The 18559-nt window shown below is 36.1% G+C and overlaps 1 protein-coding gene across 1 annotated transcript in view; it reads right to left on the bottom strand.

Moving 5' to 3' along the window:
• The window catches only part of GSTCD (glutathione S-transferase C-terminal domain containing), a 56455-nt gene extending 38622 nt beyond the window's left edge, over positions 1-17833 (bottom strand). The window contains exons 1-5 of the mRNA XM_080619689.1: positions 17707-17833; positions 15276-15707; positions 13301-13750; positions 7644-7898; positions 6846-6939 (exon numbers count right to left, since the gene is read on the bottom strand). Coding sequence (XP_080475815.1) covers positions 6846-6939; positions 7644-7898; positions 13301-13750; positions 15276-15707; positions 17707-17730 — 1255 coding nt within the window. The 5' untranslated portion in view covers positions 17731-17833. The remainder of the gene's footprint in view (positions 1-6845; positions 6940-7643; positions 7899-13300; positions 13751-15275; positions 15708-17706) is intronic.
• Positions 17834-18559: the final 726 nt, after the last annotated feature.

Raw genomic sequence — 18559 nt, 5'->3', positions numbered from 1 at the left:
CAAAATACTGCAAGCCCTTTTTTTGCTTAGTTTGGTAAACAAAGCCAATCACAGACAAAAAATTTTAGGGAAAGCACAGTAGCACAGTAATAATAGGAATAGGAACAGTGTATATTGCCATGGAAGACTTCTCTGGTTTGTTGGCATGTATAATTTATTACTTCCAGCTACACATAAAGAATTTCTGTTTAAAAAATTGCACTCAAGCCCCCTTCAAAATTGTCTTCAGTCCAACTATGCAATGCTGTATCCCAGAACAGCCAAACAATCCAAAGAACTCACGTATGTAAGTGAAATCTAAAATTTGCAAGAATCCTCTTTTTAAGACAAGCCCCATAAAAGAAGAGTGAAATTGCAATGATAGGCTTCAATTTTATTACACTTATCACTCTTAGCTATCAATATTGCGTACATTCAAGTCATGAGTATTTCCCTTTTTCCTTTGTAACTGAAAATTATTTACTTCACAAGTATTTATAGAGTATGAGACAACCTGGTTCCATTGTCACTGCAGGTTTTCCAGGTCTTGAACTGCAAAATACAATCCAATACAATCATAAATGTGGCTTAAAAACTGTAACTTTAAGGAGAGGTTAATGAGAAACAGCTTCAGCTGAGTTCGCCTTGGACTGTTACCCATGTGGCTTGCAGGCAAAGAGCTGTTTGATACAGAAAACTCAGTTGAAGAAGGATGAGTTCCTGCTTCAGGATGCTAAAGACACTGAAATAGGCTACAAACTATTAAAAAAAAAAAAATCTTCAAAGTATTTCAGAAAGTTCTGACAGCCTTGGAAGGGAAATAGAGAACTTTAAAGCATTTCTTTTAACTCTTTGGTTTTATAGAATAAATGACTGCCTGGATCTCATTTTAGAAACACTGTTGCTCTTAACATTTGAAGTAAAACACATAATGTGCATCTCTCAATTAGCAAGATTTTGATAAAATACCAGATTCTCTAAAACAGCTTTGATTTTTTAGCATCATATATTCTCATCTCAGAAAGCATCTCCAAAAGGTAATACCAATACAAAAAGCAGAACAAACTAAAATAACTGTGGCCTGTCTTCACAAAATGATCCTAGAAGCAACTTGGATATATTGAATCAAGCTTGATCACAACTTCAAATCAAATCAATCTGCATGTCATAAAGCATTTATTCCACAGTTATTATGTTAGTTCCGTTAGCAATTACAAACAATTTTAACATGGACTCAAGTCCACAAACTTTACAATTGGTTAAAAGATAATTACATTGCTTAACGCTGTTTTCCTTCAATGTTGTTAAAAACAAAAACCAAAAAACCAAAACACCCACCATTAAATCATCAATAATCTCTAATCCCATGAATTTAGAGAATTATTGATAGTCATTTGGTGTAAGAGTAAAACCCGAGGAATCAACATTATGTCCACAATACAGGGAACTCAGTTGGAAGCCAGAGAAGGGAAGAACAGCAGGTATGGAGTAGTGAATTCCTGACACAGTACTCAGTATCTCAAAAATTACAATGAACGAACTCAGTCCTTGAGAGCTGACCCCAGAGCACAAACCAAATTGCTTTGCAATAATATACATAAATGAATCTCCAAGATCAACACTTGTCCAACTGTAAAAAAAATCTGAGGTCCATATGCCAGTGAATTTTTATTTAGCAGATTCATCTTTGCCAATGTAGAAAAACACTCTTGCCACCCTAAGGTATTTTAACAATTCCAATGTAACAGTGTCAGCAAAATATCTGTAGCTCATTTTTCTTTCTGCTAGAAAAGATTTCTATTACAATAACCCTAATATATGTTGGTCAGTAGGTTAAAAAACAAAACCTGGTTTGCAAATAATTAATGCTCCAAAGAAAACATTAGCATTAGCTCTGTGTGACAGTTGTGGAACACAAAGTTCCTCCTCCTACACGGAAGCAAGTTTCAGTGCCTTGTGGTTTCATGACACATTTTGAAAGAGAATACATTGTGACAAACATCTCCTCTACAGACATATTCCAGCAAGAGTGAAATGCAAAGATGGTGAAAATTGCCATCTTTCCATGCTCTTAATTCATAAGCAGTTTATTTAAAAATAATGTAAGGGAAATTTTCTATACTTCATCTCACCATACATATTGTGATGTCAGTTCTCAAAGCCATATACTAGACTTACTCATCATTTCTTATCACACTCCAATGATTTGACATAACCAGTCATAAGAAATTATGCTCAAACAGTTGCACCTATGCTTTTGCCAAATAAAACAATATCCCAATCCCCAAAAATGTAGCATCTCCTTTTGGGAAAAATTACCACCACTACCAAACATAAAGAAAGGTGTCACAGTAAGAACAGCTTCATCCTTATGTCACCATTATTTCTGCAAATCAGACAAGCTCTCTATTTCTAATGTCAACGTTTTGTACTTTATACATAAATAACTGAAGATGGCATCTTTAGTAAGATTCATATTCATGCATATATTAAAATACTCCTATTAATAAAAGCAAGCCTCTCAAAAAAGAAAAGAAACACTGAAGACCAAATTCTCATGTGACAAATTATTTAGGAAAAGAAGACATAAAGCCAACTTTTCAAATATATACTTCTATTTCCTGCTTCTCTCCCATACCCACTCAAACCCCCCACCCCAAAAAAGCAAAAAGCCCAAACGACAACAACAAAAAAGCCACACCACAACCCCCCAAGAAACCATTTGCAATATATTAGGAAATTCTTCTGTGCCTTATAAATCAAGGTAACAAATCTCAACAACCATTTAAAGGACAGCCTTATGTCACAACAGCGGATGTTTAGCTTTCCAAATTTTGTCTCATTTCAAAAGCCAAGCATTCTCATCTCATAAGTATGAAGACTTAAATGGAAACAAGAGGCAAGTATCAATCAGGGTCTACTTTTATTCAGGCAGTTTCTATGGCAGTTTTATATAGTCATCAACTTGCCACTGATCACAAAGCAAGCATAAATCAAACTCAATCAGAGTCATTCTGTCTTCAGCTAGGCAGGTATACATTGCCTTGCAAGAGATCAACACCCATTCTTACACCTGAGTGCTGGAAGCAAAAGATGTTAAAGTCCTTTTCTTTTTCCCTACCAGCTATTTTAAATTTGTACATGGAAAATTTCACCTCCTCAATGAAACATTTGATCCAATCAATTCAATACAAGGAATCAATTTTTCACTAGGAATAATGAAGCATCTAAAACACTTGACATGCTCCCCTGGGAGTCATGTTTATACATAATCCATTAAAGTGCACTTATTTAGGAGAAACCAGCCCTATGAACAGGACCATCTCCAATGTTAAAGGGCTATGTGTCTTCTATTAATTGTTAAAAGCAAGCTGCACTTGTAAAATGCATTCATTTATTTTGATCTAGTCCTATTTATTTGCCTACATGTTTTAAACTGACAACTTCCACCTCAAACTCGTATCTCCTGCTGTGCACGCACTCCTAGTTTTTATTATAGTGGTCCCTCCACATTCGCCTGTCAGTAGCTGTATTACAGCTAAGGCACTCTTTTTTGGTCTACTAAAATTCCTTCATTTAAGAAAAAAAAAAATTATGAGGAAAAGGGTATTACTCATAAGCTTACAGAATGTAGTTTACTACTTGCTACATTCATTCTGTGAGCAGTTTCCCGCTTTGGAAAGAGAAGCGCAAGTTAAACACTACTTTTTTAAGTAAATACTATCCCATGCACACTTTGTCACACTAGCTAGTAATTTCAGAATAAGATACGACAAGCAAAGCACTTTCAAGTACTTCCTGCTTAACAAGTATTTCAACTGATGAGAACAGAAGGGTTTGTGAGACTGTGGGTCAGTTATTTCCCATTCTCAAATTTCACAGTTGCTGTTTTAAAGAAAAAAAAAATAGATTATTGTTAAAAAAAATATTTCTCCCTTTGCGTCACCGTGAACACAATGCTTGATGAAAAAAGGCCAGTACCAAAGGCTTACATCCACGTATTTTGTCACAATAATAAAGCAGCAACAAGAGTTATCGCTCTCCATCCCCACATACATTCACTTTCCCTCTCCCCTTAATGTGCCTTGAGTAAGGCCAAAGGAAGCATCTCTGATCATAAGAAATCAAACTGATTTTGATATCCACAAAGCCTTTGCAGTGAATAGGAAATTAACCCGAAGACAAGGAACAGTTCCATACATACACGAGATGAGGAACAAAAGTAAAAACTCCAGGGTTGACTGAAGTTCCAAAAGGATTAAAAAAAAAAAAAAAAAAAATCCTTTTCTACTGCAGCCTAACCTGAACTATGAAACCACAGCCCCATTTCTTTGTTGGCCACAAATCTAATTATATATAACCTCCCTTTTCCAAGGCCTCAGGTTTAATCAGCAGTAGCACACAATTTCCACTCGGCATTCTTATTTCAGCAAGCCCCTCTTCCCAAAACTTCAGTCACTACCCTGTCTGGGAAAAAATGAAAACATTTTCTATACTGACTTATACCACATGATTATTTCCCTGTAGTACTGATGCAAGTACCTCATTTCCCTTCAGTCTCACATTGTGACCACCTACACTTTTATATTCTGACCTGCCACGCTCTTCTTCTACTGTCTGTATACATTCACAACCTTATCTACCTTTACTTCTAAATGTAAACGTGACTCCAGTAGAATCAATCCCAGAACTTCCACATACATATAACACAAATTCTGAGTTACCTAAGCAAATAAAGTACATCACGTATGCTATTAAATTAGGATTTCTCAGCAAATGAAATTCCCTGGGGATAAAAGAACCAAAGTGAGTTTTAACAGAAACATCTCCACTTTGTCTCAGCTGCTACGAACATTAAATAAGAGGAAATTTATTTACCAGTTATAGGAGTAATGTATTTGAAAGCTTGAATTCCATTACTTAAATCTAGTTTAAAACCTTGTCAGATTCAGTGACTATTTTCTTATCATACCAGGTAGGATTTAATAGTAAAATATTAGAAATTCAATTCATACAACAACGATTAGGCTGTACTAGCGGAAGAATCAAGAAAGTGAGAATGGTACCACTTAGAACAGCAGAGGTAAGCATGCAGATGTATCCAACTGAAAAGTAAAATCAATTCTCATATCAGGAAATTCGTTTTTGTCCTATGTGACTCTGTTGCTCCTGGACTAAAACCACAATGATTGGGAGGTTCCCTAAATTAGAAAATGGCATCAGCATCACTCTAATCTTGGGTGGAGAAAAAAGAAATCTCCCTCTCAGTACTTGCTGAGCTAGCAAATCCTTCCCCAAAATTTACTGAAACCCAACTTCAGATATCGACATCATTAGTAACTATTTCAGCGAATGCGAAAAGAGAACGAGCATGGACGGACACAGGCAGGAAACAGTGGGACATGATTGTTCCTCTAGTAAAATCTAGTCCTTCCAGCACAAAATTTCCAAATATATATTCAAAATGTGTACTTGCATGTTATGCATCTTCTTCAAAATTTTCTTTCAAATAGAAGAGGTATCTTGCCAAAAGTATGAACTAAAATTTACAGCCAAAACCCTGAGCATTGGAAACGAGCAAAAATGTTTATTCACTTCCAACAAAATACTGGAACTCGTCACAGAAGTTAAACACACGTAATCCTCCCTAAGCATTTCAGCAGTCAGACTACAGAGCTATTTTAACGTAAGAAGCATATCCAAAACATTCACATAAGGTCTAAACAAGCATGACATAATGCTGACAGACGTAAACCCAAGTTTTGGTTTTTTATTTTCCTTTCATGCAGAACAAAAGAAAGGATCAATCATTGAAGCAGGGTGTGCAACTTCCCAGTAAGTGTTCTCTCAGGACAAAACCAGAGGTAAACAGTTGATGTTAGGAGGATGGACACTATATAAAACTGTAAGTCTACTCATGGTACACATAAGGGTTTTTGGGCACTAGATGGATCCAAACCAGAGGAAACCAACTTCAAATTTAATCTTATTTTTATAGCCTGTGTATTGTAGGTAGGAATACATGCTTGTATTCAGACAGATATTAAACAACATATTAGTCATCAAAGAGTATCTGTATGTTGCATGTATATTTCTGTATTCTTTAAATCAGAAGTACTATGCCACTGAGGTTAGAATGACTGCAGTATCTAATTTATGCTATTTACACAAAGAACACCATCTTTTTTCTTCCCTGTATGAAGGAGTTACTGTCCACTAACTTCTTACTGTCTGACAGCGGCTATAAGAACTTTTAGATGAAACTCTACTGTGTAGTAGAAGAGGTATTCAACATTCACAATACTAATGAAAACAACAAACATTATGATAAACCATTTTTTTTCTCTGTAGAACAATAGCCACTAGGCAACAAACTGCCCTGCAATCCAGCAAAATAAACAAACACTAAAGGACAGGACAAAACGAAAGACTCACTCATATGTAGCTACCAAACTTTGCTAATGAATATTATTTTCATCAGAATAAATCAGCTGCTGCTGCTTTGGGGGACACAGTCCATGTACAATATTCATGACAATTATAGTAACATAATTTAGTCAGAATTTACTGTTCTATATATGAAGATAAGTTCAGGAAAGTAGGAAACAGTGGGGAAAAAATATGGTTCAGAAACAAGGTCAAGCTTTTACTCCCAGTTTGGCCACCAGCTGTTGATGACCTGAGGGAAGTCATCTCACCATGTGTCTCAAAGAGACTGAATTTTAGAACAGATTTAAAACCGCTTACCTGTGTTACCTAGCTCTGGAATACATTGAGAAGTGATGTATCTTCCCATGAAACAGTTAAGTAGCTTTTCCAGAAGACAGCACTGTTAAATACGTAAACATACACATAAAACCCCTTACCTTCTCCAGGACTGACCGCAGATGGCAGATGGGTCCAGTCTAGGGTCCAAGTGGGGCATGGATGAGGAGCAAACTTTGCTTCAACACCATTCTCCTACAAGAAAAGAGAGGAGACAGGACTTAAGACTCTGATCCTCTACCCACCAAAGTTGGTATCAAAATTCCTACTGAATTTAATGGCATCGAATCAAACTGTGCAACTAACTTTCAGCCTAACTGAAACTGAACACACATCTGAGTCTACAGCTTATTGGATTCAAATTATGTATTTCTTTCATTTTCCCAAGAAAGCTCTGTTAATTTTCTTTAGGAAATGCTGTCAGCCTCTATAAGAAAAAAATTAAAATATTGAGAGTTATGGAACACAACAGAGAATTTTCTTTAACAAAACTTACTATGGTTTCCAGATGTTCAAAGCTCTAATCAAACAGCAAAAACCCAACGGAAATGATAGAATAATGAGGCCAAACATAGAAGCAATGGGTTTTGTCATCTGCTATATAAATAACTTTAAAAGAGGAACATAATATTGCAATTCAAACAACAATTTACTTTGATTATTCAGAATTATTGAAAAGGCTTCCAGCGGTCCTATCTTTGCTCAATTCCTGAATCGACTGTCAAAACAAAAATGTAAAATCACTTCTATGTCAATGCATATCAGACAGAAGATAGGCAAAAGGTATTAAACTGTTCATGGCTGTCAGACTTTGCTTTTGCTATTCTAATAAATTTTACCTATTCCAAATCAAGCAGACTGTTACTATTAAAAATAACTCATTAAAAAGCAAAGATTACCATTAACTTAGTCATAGTTGGCCTTGGACCACCTATAAAATGACTGTCTTCATTATCCTCTTCTAATTCATCAGGAACTGAAGAGAAGTCTTGTAACTGTTCCTCTGAAGCAAACATCAACTCTGGAAGCTGGAGAAACTCCATATTGCATTTGGCAGCAGCTGTCTTTACTCCAGGTACTTCTTGAACTCTTTGATACCAGCTGGATATCAGAGGCAAATTTAAAAGATTTTTACCTTGGGTTTTGCAGGAAACCTAGAAAAATAAAATGGAAAGGTTACTTGCTACTGTAAACTTCTTACAAGGCACAGGAAGGCATGAACTACAGAAGTGAGCTCAGCTCCATGCCAAGCATGCTTACCCATAGCAAAATGGTAATGCAAAAAGCTAGCTAGTTAAAAGCTCGGTCCTGCCAGTGGAACTGCCAGTTGGCTATTTAGACTTTACCTGCAATTGCCATTTGCTTAATAGGACGCAAAGGTTTACATGACTAATATTAATCATAATTTCAATCAGTAACAGGAAAACACTACTTAAATAATATTCTTAATTATCTGCTATTTCTTAGCAAGGCAATAATTCATTTTTGTTGGTAATCATAAAAAGGTAAACAAAAAAACCCCCCAAAAAAACCAAGAAAAGAACAAACACAAAAAAACCCACAAAAACAAACAAAACAAAACCCCAGGCAGTAATTTGAAACAAATACTGAACTCTATGCAAGACACTACGGTACCTGAATGCTGCTGCTTCCCACAGGCACCCTACAGCCCTTAAAAGCTCATCACTGACAGCTGTTTTGCTGGCAACCCAACCTTAAACACCTTTGACTATGTGGTAACAGCACAACAGGCACTGGCACACATTGTCCCTGATCTTTATGGATGTCTTTGCACTTGCACTACGTTTGTGACTTTTTTTTTTTTTACTAGCACCAAATCCAAAACTTTTTATTTAGGTCATATACTTACTCAAGCTTTTTTACCATCTTAACTTCATACACAAAAATGGTAACTAAGAGACTTCTTTGCTGAATTAAGTATACACGATGGTGAGTTGAAACAGCCTTCAGTAGAAACAGAATTTTAAGTGCAAAAAAAACCCCAACCTGTTTAATTAAGAATCTAATGCACATATTTCAAAAAGATACCCAAATCATATTTTTAGATGAAGATCAGCTAATTTTAAAAAGGATGCAAGTGATGAACTTAAGCAATTTTTGTTCAGGTTCCCAAATGTTTTGCAATGGTGAAGAACATCCTTGTACAGGAGTTTCCATCCTTAAAGTCACCCAAAACCTGACTGGACATGGCCCTGGGCAAGTGGCTCTAACTGACTCTGCTCTGAACAGGAAGGTTACATAAAATGACCTCCAGAGGCACCCTCCAACCTCAACTATTCTGTGATGCTGTGCCTGCTTTAAGCAGAAAATTAAATATCACCATTACAGGAAAAGGCAGAAAAGGCCATAAGGAAGCAGTGCTCCTCCACGTATCTGTCCTCAGTGTGAATGTGGAAGTTGGTAAAGAACACTCGAAATGATGTAAAATTTCAAGCAGCTTTCTTGCATGCTGTGTCTATAATGTTCTTAGGGTAATCACAAGCAATTAGTAACAGTTACAGGAACCAAAGGAAGATGAACTTGGTAATTTTAGTATCCAATATCCTAATAGTAACACAGGCAGAAATACATTAATTCAGTTAAGGAAGAAGTCTTTTGGAAAGCAATTCTACGAGACACCGTTACACTTGATAACAAGTGTTCTAAATTGTATTTCAAAAAGTGAACGGTGGTTTCTCCCAGATGGAGAACACAGCTTTTGTTATTCTTCCATTAATTTTAAACAGTTACAACTAATAGAAAGCGTAACAAAGCTAACCTCAGACAGATAACAGAAATGGAATGAGGTAATAAAAAACAACTCTTCAGCTTCATTATCTTACTTTTGGTAATTACAACTACAATCTCCTAGACAGGTCTCCTCATATTTATTGTATGATACTTTCCAGACACATACCCATCGAGGAATTCATTATTATTCATGCCCTTAAAGCAAAGTGGAAGTGCAACTACCATGATTTTATTTTAACAATCAAGGAAGCTCTGTTATGTAAGTGACAAATAACATTTTAATACAGAATTAAACTCCAGTACTTCCATCAAGAGCAGTTGCATTTTCAATCCACTGCCTGCAAGAAGCTTTCAGATGCAAGTTACCTAATTTTGATGATAACTGGAGGAATCAGGGTATAATTGCTCAGAAGACAATAATTGACCAGAGAACAGAAATAAAGTCCCATTATCCCAGAGTTCTTATAATTTAGGTTAAAATGAAACTGAAGGCCAAATTTTTTAGGACTATCCTTGGTGCAAGGTAACACAAATATATTGTATAATATATAGCTCATAAGTTGCAGACCACCAGGACTCAAGGGTCACACATGAAAAGCAAATAAATACAGTATTCTTAGCTGCTCATGGTATGCAAAGTCACAGAATCAACTAGATTGGCAAAGACCTTTAAGATCATCAAGTCCAACCTTTACCCCAGGACTGCCAAGTCCACCATGAAACCATGCCACTAAGGGCCTCATCTACACAGTGTTTAAACACTTCCATGTACAGAATATGCTCTTCTTACTAAAACAGCTTTGGAAAAATAAAGACAACTGAAATACATTAATGTTGTTAAACAGTAGGAAAGTATTTTGTCTTACTGGTTTTGTTTAGTATCATCCACACAGAAGCTGCTGTTACATGATTTGCAGCAAACAAAGCAGAGATTAAGCACCCCAGTTCAAAGGTAGCCGTATTAACCTACCTCTGGTCTCCCATATTGCTATCATCATACAGAAATCCACTGAGGACATCATCTTGGTTAAAGAAGTGATAAATCAGACATTTGTCACATTTCAGAGTTAGCGAGGAATTATCTTGATTTAATAAAATGTTTCTCTAAATCTGACTGACAGCATCTTCTCCAAGTTTTCTATTTGTTTTCAAACACCATAAGGCAAATTTGGCAAACCAACTTGCAAAATCAAAATGCAAATGCCAGCTTCACTCGGGAACTCTTCCTGGCAACAGACACTAGCATAACTATCAATCTCATAGAGTAACTGCAGGAATACTGGTAGTAGGCAAGCTTGCATCATTTTATTGTCATGGGAAATCAAGACACAGTTGTCATTTCCTTAACTCTTTTCTGTGTATACATCCTCATAAAACTAAGTATGCAGATTGTGCTGAACAAGACTCTCAGTCTTGTCACAGAATTTTTTCCCACTGTAAAACTCAGTTTGAAGCTGAGCTCACATCAGTTGTACTACTAAGTACTACCTCTTTCCAGAGGTGAGAAAAGGGTACAGGGAGAGAAGGGATGCAGGCGGTGTTGTGGTATTTTCTTTTGTTTTTAAATAAATAAAAAAGACCCAAAACAAAAACAAACAAAAAAACCCAAACAAAACTGCATGGCTTTATTAAGCTAAATACATATTTTGATATATTTTCCTATTTCCCCATGTTACCATGTTAAGATATTTGTACAACAGGATCTGCAAGACACTGGCACTTACTAAGTAAGTCTTACCAAAAAAAAAAAAAAATAACAACCAACACACACACAGAATCTCCTTCTAAGGCACAGATAAGCTTTGTACAAAGATATAACATTCAATAACAAGTGACTATGGCTCTCCCCTACAACAGGGGTGAAATAAACTTTTAACAGATTATTAATCTAAAGGTGCAGAGACATGAGGACCTTACTAATTCAACCTAACAGTCAATACGACCAACATCTGGCAAATTGCATACTGGAGTGCATGAACTGCCACTTCTGAGAGTGTTTCTGTAATGCTGTTCTGTGTTGGGAGCAAAGATTTCTTGTCGGGTTTTCTATAATCAGTGTGGTGCCCTGACGGACACCTGTGTCAATGCTTTTTCAGTCTTATCTTCATGAAACTCTTGGAAGGTTTCCAATTCCTCCATATACAGATGTTCAACGGAAAGTGTGGACTTTCTATTAGTATACAGGTAACATAGGATTCTATTAGAAATTAAAAAAATTAAGCACTGAACCTCATAGGACTGCAAGGAGAATTGTAACTTTCCAGTTAGAAACTTCACTCCAACAGCTTCTAGCGAAGTAACCTTTCCCAAGCGACTTCTCCTTTCACTGCAGTAAACAAAGGACCTCCCATAACCTGTGGAAAACAGTTTAGTAGCAACAATACTATGAACGACAGAACTACAGATTACTGAAGTTTCAGGGGCTGAAGCACATCCCAATAAAGCTGGCTCCCTAGACACACCATTTCATTTCCAAGCAGGCTCACAGTAATCAGTGCTTGCTTGAAGAAGAATACAGATAGTTTTGTAAAAACAAAACTACAAAGAATAAGAGGTTTGCTGACACATTGGTACTATGCTGCCTTAGGCACCCAATTTACCCACAGATGTGCTACAAAACTGCCTTATTTTGTAGGTGGGCTTGATAAAAAGCTGGGTTGGCTACACAGGAATGTTTCCCCCCAAACAGAAAAGTCATTCCTAGGAACAAAAAGAAAAGAACAGCAGAGATAAAGAATAATTAACCTATTACGAAGAGAAATGAGCAAATTGGAAGTCATAGCCCAGTGTATTTTAAAGGAAAGAGTTGTAGACAAAAGATTCTCAAGAGATTATATAATAGTAGCATAAACAAATGAGCTTTTGGAAGTCTCTGCCTAGTCAATAAAGGAGTACCTCTTTGGCTCTAGTACGGGTAAGGAAAGTCAAGGATTTACACCTATGAAAAGCCATCATAGTCCCTGAATCTCTTTCTATTCCATGCCGCCCTAAAAGGGATTCTTACTGTCTTAGAAGATGCTTGCTTTCTTTTAGGCACATCTGCTTAAAAGTCAAAACAGAAGTCAAATAAAGTCACATAAAGTTTCAAATCTTTGCTGAAAAGAATTTCAATTTAGATAAAGCCATGCAGTAAAAGTACAACAAACTGGATAGAAATTTACTGAAACCAAAATCAAAAATAGGTTCATGCTTTCCTACTTTTTTTCTATGCATATTACAACATACTTTAAATGTTCATTTTAAATTTCTCATGAGGTACATCCCTTCTAGTATTTTAAAATTATTATACCACTCTCAACTCTCCTCCCCCTTTTAAAATTTGCAATTTATGATGGAATCAAAATTCCAAATCTCAAAAACTTCCTCATGCATAAAATGGTCTCATTTTAGTAAATAGCCATTTAGCCACGGTCATAAATCTGGTACACCAAATTTGAGCAACAAATAGGTTCATGTTTATCTATTATTGCTTTATGAACATTAGAATGTACTTTAAGTGTCAGTTTTAAGTATTTTCTTGGAGAAATTTACTGGGCAACTTGGTACTAAAATATTTCAGCATAGTATTTTCACAGTTATCAGTGTTTCCCCAGCATTCATATGCTATGCTTTTAAAAGCAATTTTGGTGATCTCACCAATCCCTGTTCTTTGCTCATACAGAAACAAAGACAAACCTTCTCTTTTGGGTTAAGTTCACACTGCGAATGTCACAATATATTTTAAATTAACATATTTTACAACTTCACAATACTTAAAAAAACCCCACATATATACAACTTAATATTTGCAGAACTTGTATCTTACCAAGAACTGATGAATGCATGGAAAAAGCACAATGTCTGCAATGGTAAAATAAAGCCCTTCTGCAAAAACGTGGTCCAAAAGTGGAAGGTCTGAGGTTTTTGTTCTCCTGATGTGAGCAGCCTCCCTGTTGACTGCATCTGACGCTCCCTGGACAAGCAGCTTGGAGAAAGCTATGCTCAGTTCCAAACTTGGGACTGGATGTTCATGCCTTTCCATGGTCCTTCCTTCCTCTGCTACTGCTTTAGCAAGTAGAGGCACTGCAGCCTTTTGTTGTTGAAGTTTCTGCCTTCGAATTTTGTCATCATTATGTACTCGGACAGGTTCGCCAAGCTTCCTTTCAAGCTGTAAAATGGCAGGAGGAATAGTCTGACAGTGATTAGGAGATGCCATCAAAAATTCTTCAACAGCCAGAGGTATGCTGATCTCACAGAGCCTAGTCCACTGGCTAACCTGTCAGATAAATATATGTAATTAATGCCTCTACAGAAAGAGACACAAAATCCTAAGTACCTTTCTATCCATTTTAAGCAAAGAAATTCCATATTTAAATACATTCTTTGATAATCTTAGAAACTCAGATATTCTGTATTATTTTTGCAACAGCAGAACTAGGAAGCTAAATTTTACATATAACAGAATGAACACTTATCCAGAATTGCATATTTTTATGCCTTATTATTGGTGTAAGATTAGAGTGGCTGCGTAACTCATGAGAAGGAAAGCTTACACATGTCATCTCTCCCAAGTGCTAGTAGTAAAACCAAATTGCACCAAACAGATTTTGAGCACATTTACTTTACAGAAATGCATTATTACAGTTTTTTTAGCATGCAACATCAAAAAATTTTATTCTAACCAAATAGCACCTTAAAAAAATTTGTTTTCATGTTATTGTTTCTTGTCCTATTTTTCTTATTATCTCTACTTAAAGGCTTTGAACTTTCAAATTCTTGTCTTTTCTTACTTAGTTTACTCACTTTGCAGCCATCTGAAATATGGAATCAAATTTGCCAGCAGTTTCAAGTACTGGATGGACTAACACAGGGATATGCTTCCCCACACCTGCTACACGCCAACAAGGATGAACTGAGTTGGCGACACACTTATCAGTGGCAACCATGGATGTAGCGATCATGAAATAATGGTGTTCAGCCTCCTGAGAGGAGTTACTAGGGCAAGTATAGATGAACTGCCAGATGAGTACGCTACAGATAAATGGGCTCAAATATCAGCTCATAGGGTAGTAGTGGTTAATGTCTCGCACTCTACCTGAAGGTCACTTAGAAGTGGAGCTATTCAAGCACCTGTGCTGAGGCCCATCTTATTTAATTTTCTTTACCAATGACCTGAGGGGCAGATGGAATACACTCACAAAGATAACAGTGAGTTAAGCAGAGCAGTCACCAAACTCCAACAGCAAGCTGCCATCCACAAGGACCTGCACAGGCTGATACGAACCAGCACGAAACCCAATCACACCCTGCACCTAGGATGGACATCCCTGTAATGGTACAGGCTAGGGACTGACTACTTGACCATGTAGCAGCTCTGCTGAAAAGATCCTGAATATCTTGGTGAGCATAAGCTAGCACCTTGGCAATGATGAAAGCTAACAGTATATGGTGCCCTGGAAAACAAAATTAACAATAAATCAGGTGCTTCCTAGTTTCCTTCAAACTGCAAAAGCTGTGCTTTACAACTCACTGAAACTACGCTGCAGATGAAGCAAGGATCTGACCTATTTTTTTTTTTTTAATTTCAGTGTTCTTTTTGTGCTGCTAAAAAGTAGTAACTTTAAAAAGAATTCTTCTTCCTCTTTACACCAAAATACAGATAATTCTCCATTCTCTTCTAAGCAAATTAAAGTTTCTTACTAAAAGAACTTAGTTTACATCAACATTAAAAGTCCACTTCAGAGTATAATTAATGCTTTTTAAAAATCCTATTCATGTATGTAAAAGAGAGACGCACTTACTTCCGCACAGGCTTTTAAGCAGGTCTGCTTAAAGCCTAAGAGTTCCAAAACATCCTTTTTAGATGGATCTGTCTCATATGTTTTCTGTATTACATGCCTTAAGACAACAGAAAGCCCAGCTCGGCAGAACTTCCCATCTTTTACAACAACAGCAGGTAAACAGCAGCTCTGCACAACCACTGGAAGCTCACTTCTGGAAATTACATGGACATCAAGATCACCAAGGAGGTTTTCTGTCACAAACTGATCATCCACATCTTCACCAGTCCGCACTAAGAAAATTTTGAATAATTTGCAGTCACAGTAGGATAGCAAAAACAGTGAAATAGATGTATGAAGGGGAAAGATACTATCTCTATACTGATGAGAAAACCCCAAATATAGGTGTTCTTCAATGACACTATCTTTCATCTTCCTCTTGAGCTGAAGTTCCTGAAACAGAAATCAAAATACAATATTCATAAACGAATAAAGAATTTAGAACAAATAAAGAGGTTTGAAACAGTGGTCCTATCACTATCTGCTAAACCCGATTTTAACATAAGGCACTATTAAAGACATTCTGCCTGAACAAGTGGACTGCAGGCCCTTCCCAAGAGAAAAGAATGGCTTCACATATTTACTGCCTCTTCACATACAAGTCACTGATAGGGAAATGATCTTTGTAAGACTTCTTTTTTATATTTTAGAGCATTTCTGGCATTAAGCAAACATTCAAAACCAAAAGAAAACCTTTCAGTTTATTTTATTTTTTTTAGCGTATAAATATTTTATAGCCAGGCTGTTTTTGTTTTTGTTTTGTTTTGTTTTTTGAAATCAACAATCTCCCACAACATTAACCATCCGTTACTGGAAAAAATGTCCCTGAGCACATACCTACAACGGTCAGTTTCCTAATACACACATTTCCCTTTCTGTTCTTGTAATTGTTAGAATTCACATATACAGGGTATTTAGACCATGGGAAATAATTATTGGTTTCTATATTAGATACTAATCTAGAGCCTGGTAACATACTCATTTAAGGTCAAGAGGACACATACCAAGAAAAAGCCCATTCATTTCAAGAATGCTACACAAACTCCTCAAACACACAATTGCTTTTAAGCAGTTAAATGCAACAGTAACACAGCTGAAATTAATGTTTTCTCATTATATTAAAAACTTAAATTCATTTTCCTTATACTTGGTTGAAAATTACATTTTTCCTATTAAACGATTCCATACCATTTTTTTATTAAACAGTGATTCAATAATTTTTCTTTTCTGCCAATACAATTGCCCATTAACTGATAAATCACAACTGGTATTGAAGAGCTTTAGACACTAGATGGCACTCTTAAAACAAAAATTATAGAAGAAAGCTTTATTATAATAAGAGAAAGAAATTTATGGGGTTTTAGATGCATATATATATATATACACACACATATATATATAAAAAAACTCACAAGTAACACTGGAACAGCACCAGTCTTCCAAATAACTGTCTAGATTAAGAAGGACTTCATACAGTTAAATGAATATGTAAAGTCCACCTAAAATTAGGTAAAGATCATAATAACAACTCTTATACTGGAGTATTTTTAAACCATTACATGGCTTTGTCTCAGAACAACAGTGGCTCAACATAACAGTACTACTATTGCTTTCTTTTTTAATTAATACATCTGCCACACAATAGTACAATACATAATGAAATACCTACTTCCCTAAAAGCTATTTTATTTGGATAAATCTTGACAGCATATAAATTAAGACTGATTCAATGACCTAAGTACAGCTCTGTGGAAGAAATTATATAGTGAAGGTACTGTTGAGGAGATTAGTCAAGAAGAGTTTTTTATCTGCCAGATCCAGTTACTAGCATTTAAACTCATATCCTCAACTACAGTACTTCTTTCATTATAAAATGGTACCCTCATATGCATTTGGGTGGTTTTTATTTTCCACAGCAATCTGTAAAGCACACAACCCCATCTTTTCCTGGCCACTCTAGCCACTCAGACATTCACCTTATGAATTACTTCAACATGGAACATTGCCCATTTCACAAGAACAGGTCTTCAATCTGAGAAAAGGTACTTAAACACACAAATGACTTCCAGACCCTGACAAACCCATCTGTCACTTCATGGTTTATATGACAGTGATTCATTCTGGTTCATACAGGCAATCAGATCTCTCAAATAAGAGCCCTGATCCTGCAAGTACTCATGGTACCTGACCTGAAGGTGTCTTTGCAATATACTGTCCTGTTATTTCCAAATATAGCCCTAAATTCTTCTCATATATTACTACTATTTTTCCTATCAAAATCCCTTTCTCTTCTCAGATTTGCAGTGCTACGCCACTGAAATTGCTTTCCCAGGACCATACTCCCTATTCTGCTATTGATACGGTCAATTTAGATCTGCGTTATTAAACTTACTGCATGGAGTGAAACAAAGTCCATTCTTAATCAGGGTCCATTTGGGACAATAACATTTCTCTGTTTCTGCAGCTAACCTTCAAGGGATGAAAAGATGAGCTTCACTCAGCAGGAAAACAAAAGAAATGTTGCACTTGAATTTCCCGTCTGCATCCTCCAGATATTTCTCTCTGCCTTTGCTATGCCCACCATGGTGGCCCAAGGACACATCTCCTTTACAGCTGCCAAAGAACTTGCACCTAAATTCCAAGGGAGCCCAAACAAACATGTTAGATTATGTATCTTTAAATACATAATAATTCAAGACCAATTATCAAACTAAGTATTTTTAAGCCTCTTAACTATTGATTGCACTATTTTGGCTTTGAGGAGTACATCAGCCTTGTGGATTTATGCACAGCTTGAAAGACTTAGCGGCCTTCCTGGTGGCCCATTCTTACATAACTACCACCCTTCCATTAAATGTGATAAATTTATGAATCCCTTGGAGCTCACTAAAGAGTATGCTTTTAGTCTTACAAAAGCAGCCACAGACACATGCAATAAAACAAAGCACGGAACACAGAACTAACAAAACCTACAAGATCTTATTACATTATTCACTTACAATAATTTTCCTGATTTTTTTTTCTCTAATTAGACTAAATTCTGAGGGAAGAGATGCTTTTTATACTATAATGGCCTTATTTACAGTAGCCACTGTTGGAAGAGGGAAAGGTAGAAGTAACAAACATCACAAGATTGCAATGTAACTTAAAGACAAGATAAACTATGTTGTCTGCCTTTGGTATAAAGATCACTATGGCTTTTTAAAACTAATAAACATCACTTAATTTTCACTAACTGTACTGCT

The sequence above is a fragment of the Psittacula echo genome (genome assembly GCF_963264785.1).
Source record: "Psittacula echo genome assembly, chromosome: 1".
In the NCBI taxonomy this organism is placed as follows: domain Eukaryota; kingdom Metazoa; phylum Chordata; class Aves; order Psittaciformes; family Psittacidae; genus Psittacula; species Psittacula echo.
The sequence above is the reverse complement of the archived record's forward strand: the minus strand, read 5'-3'. Positions and strand labels throughout refer to the sequence as shown.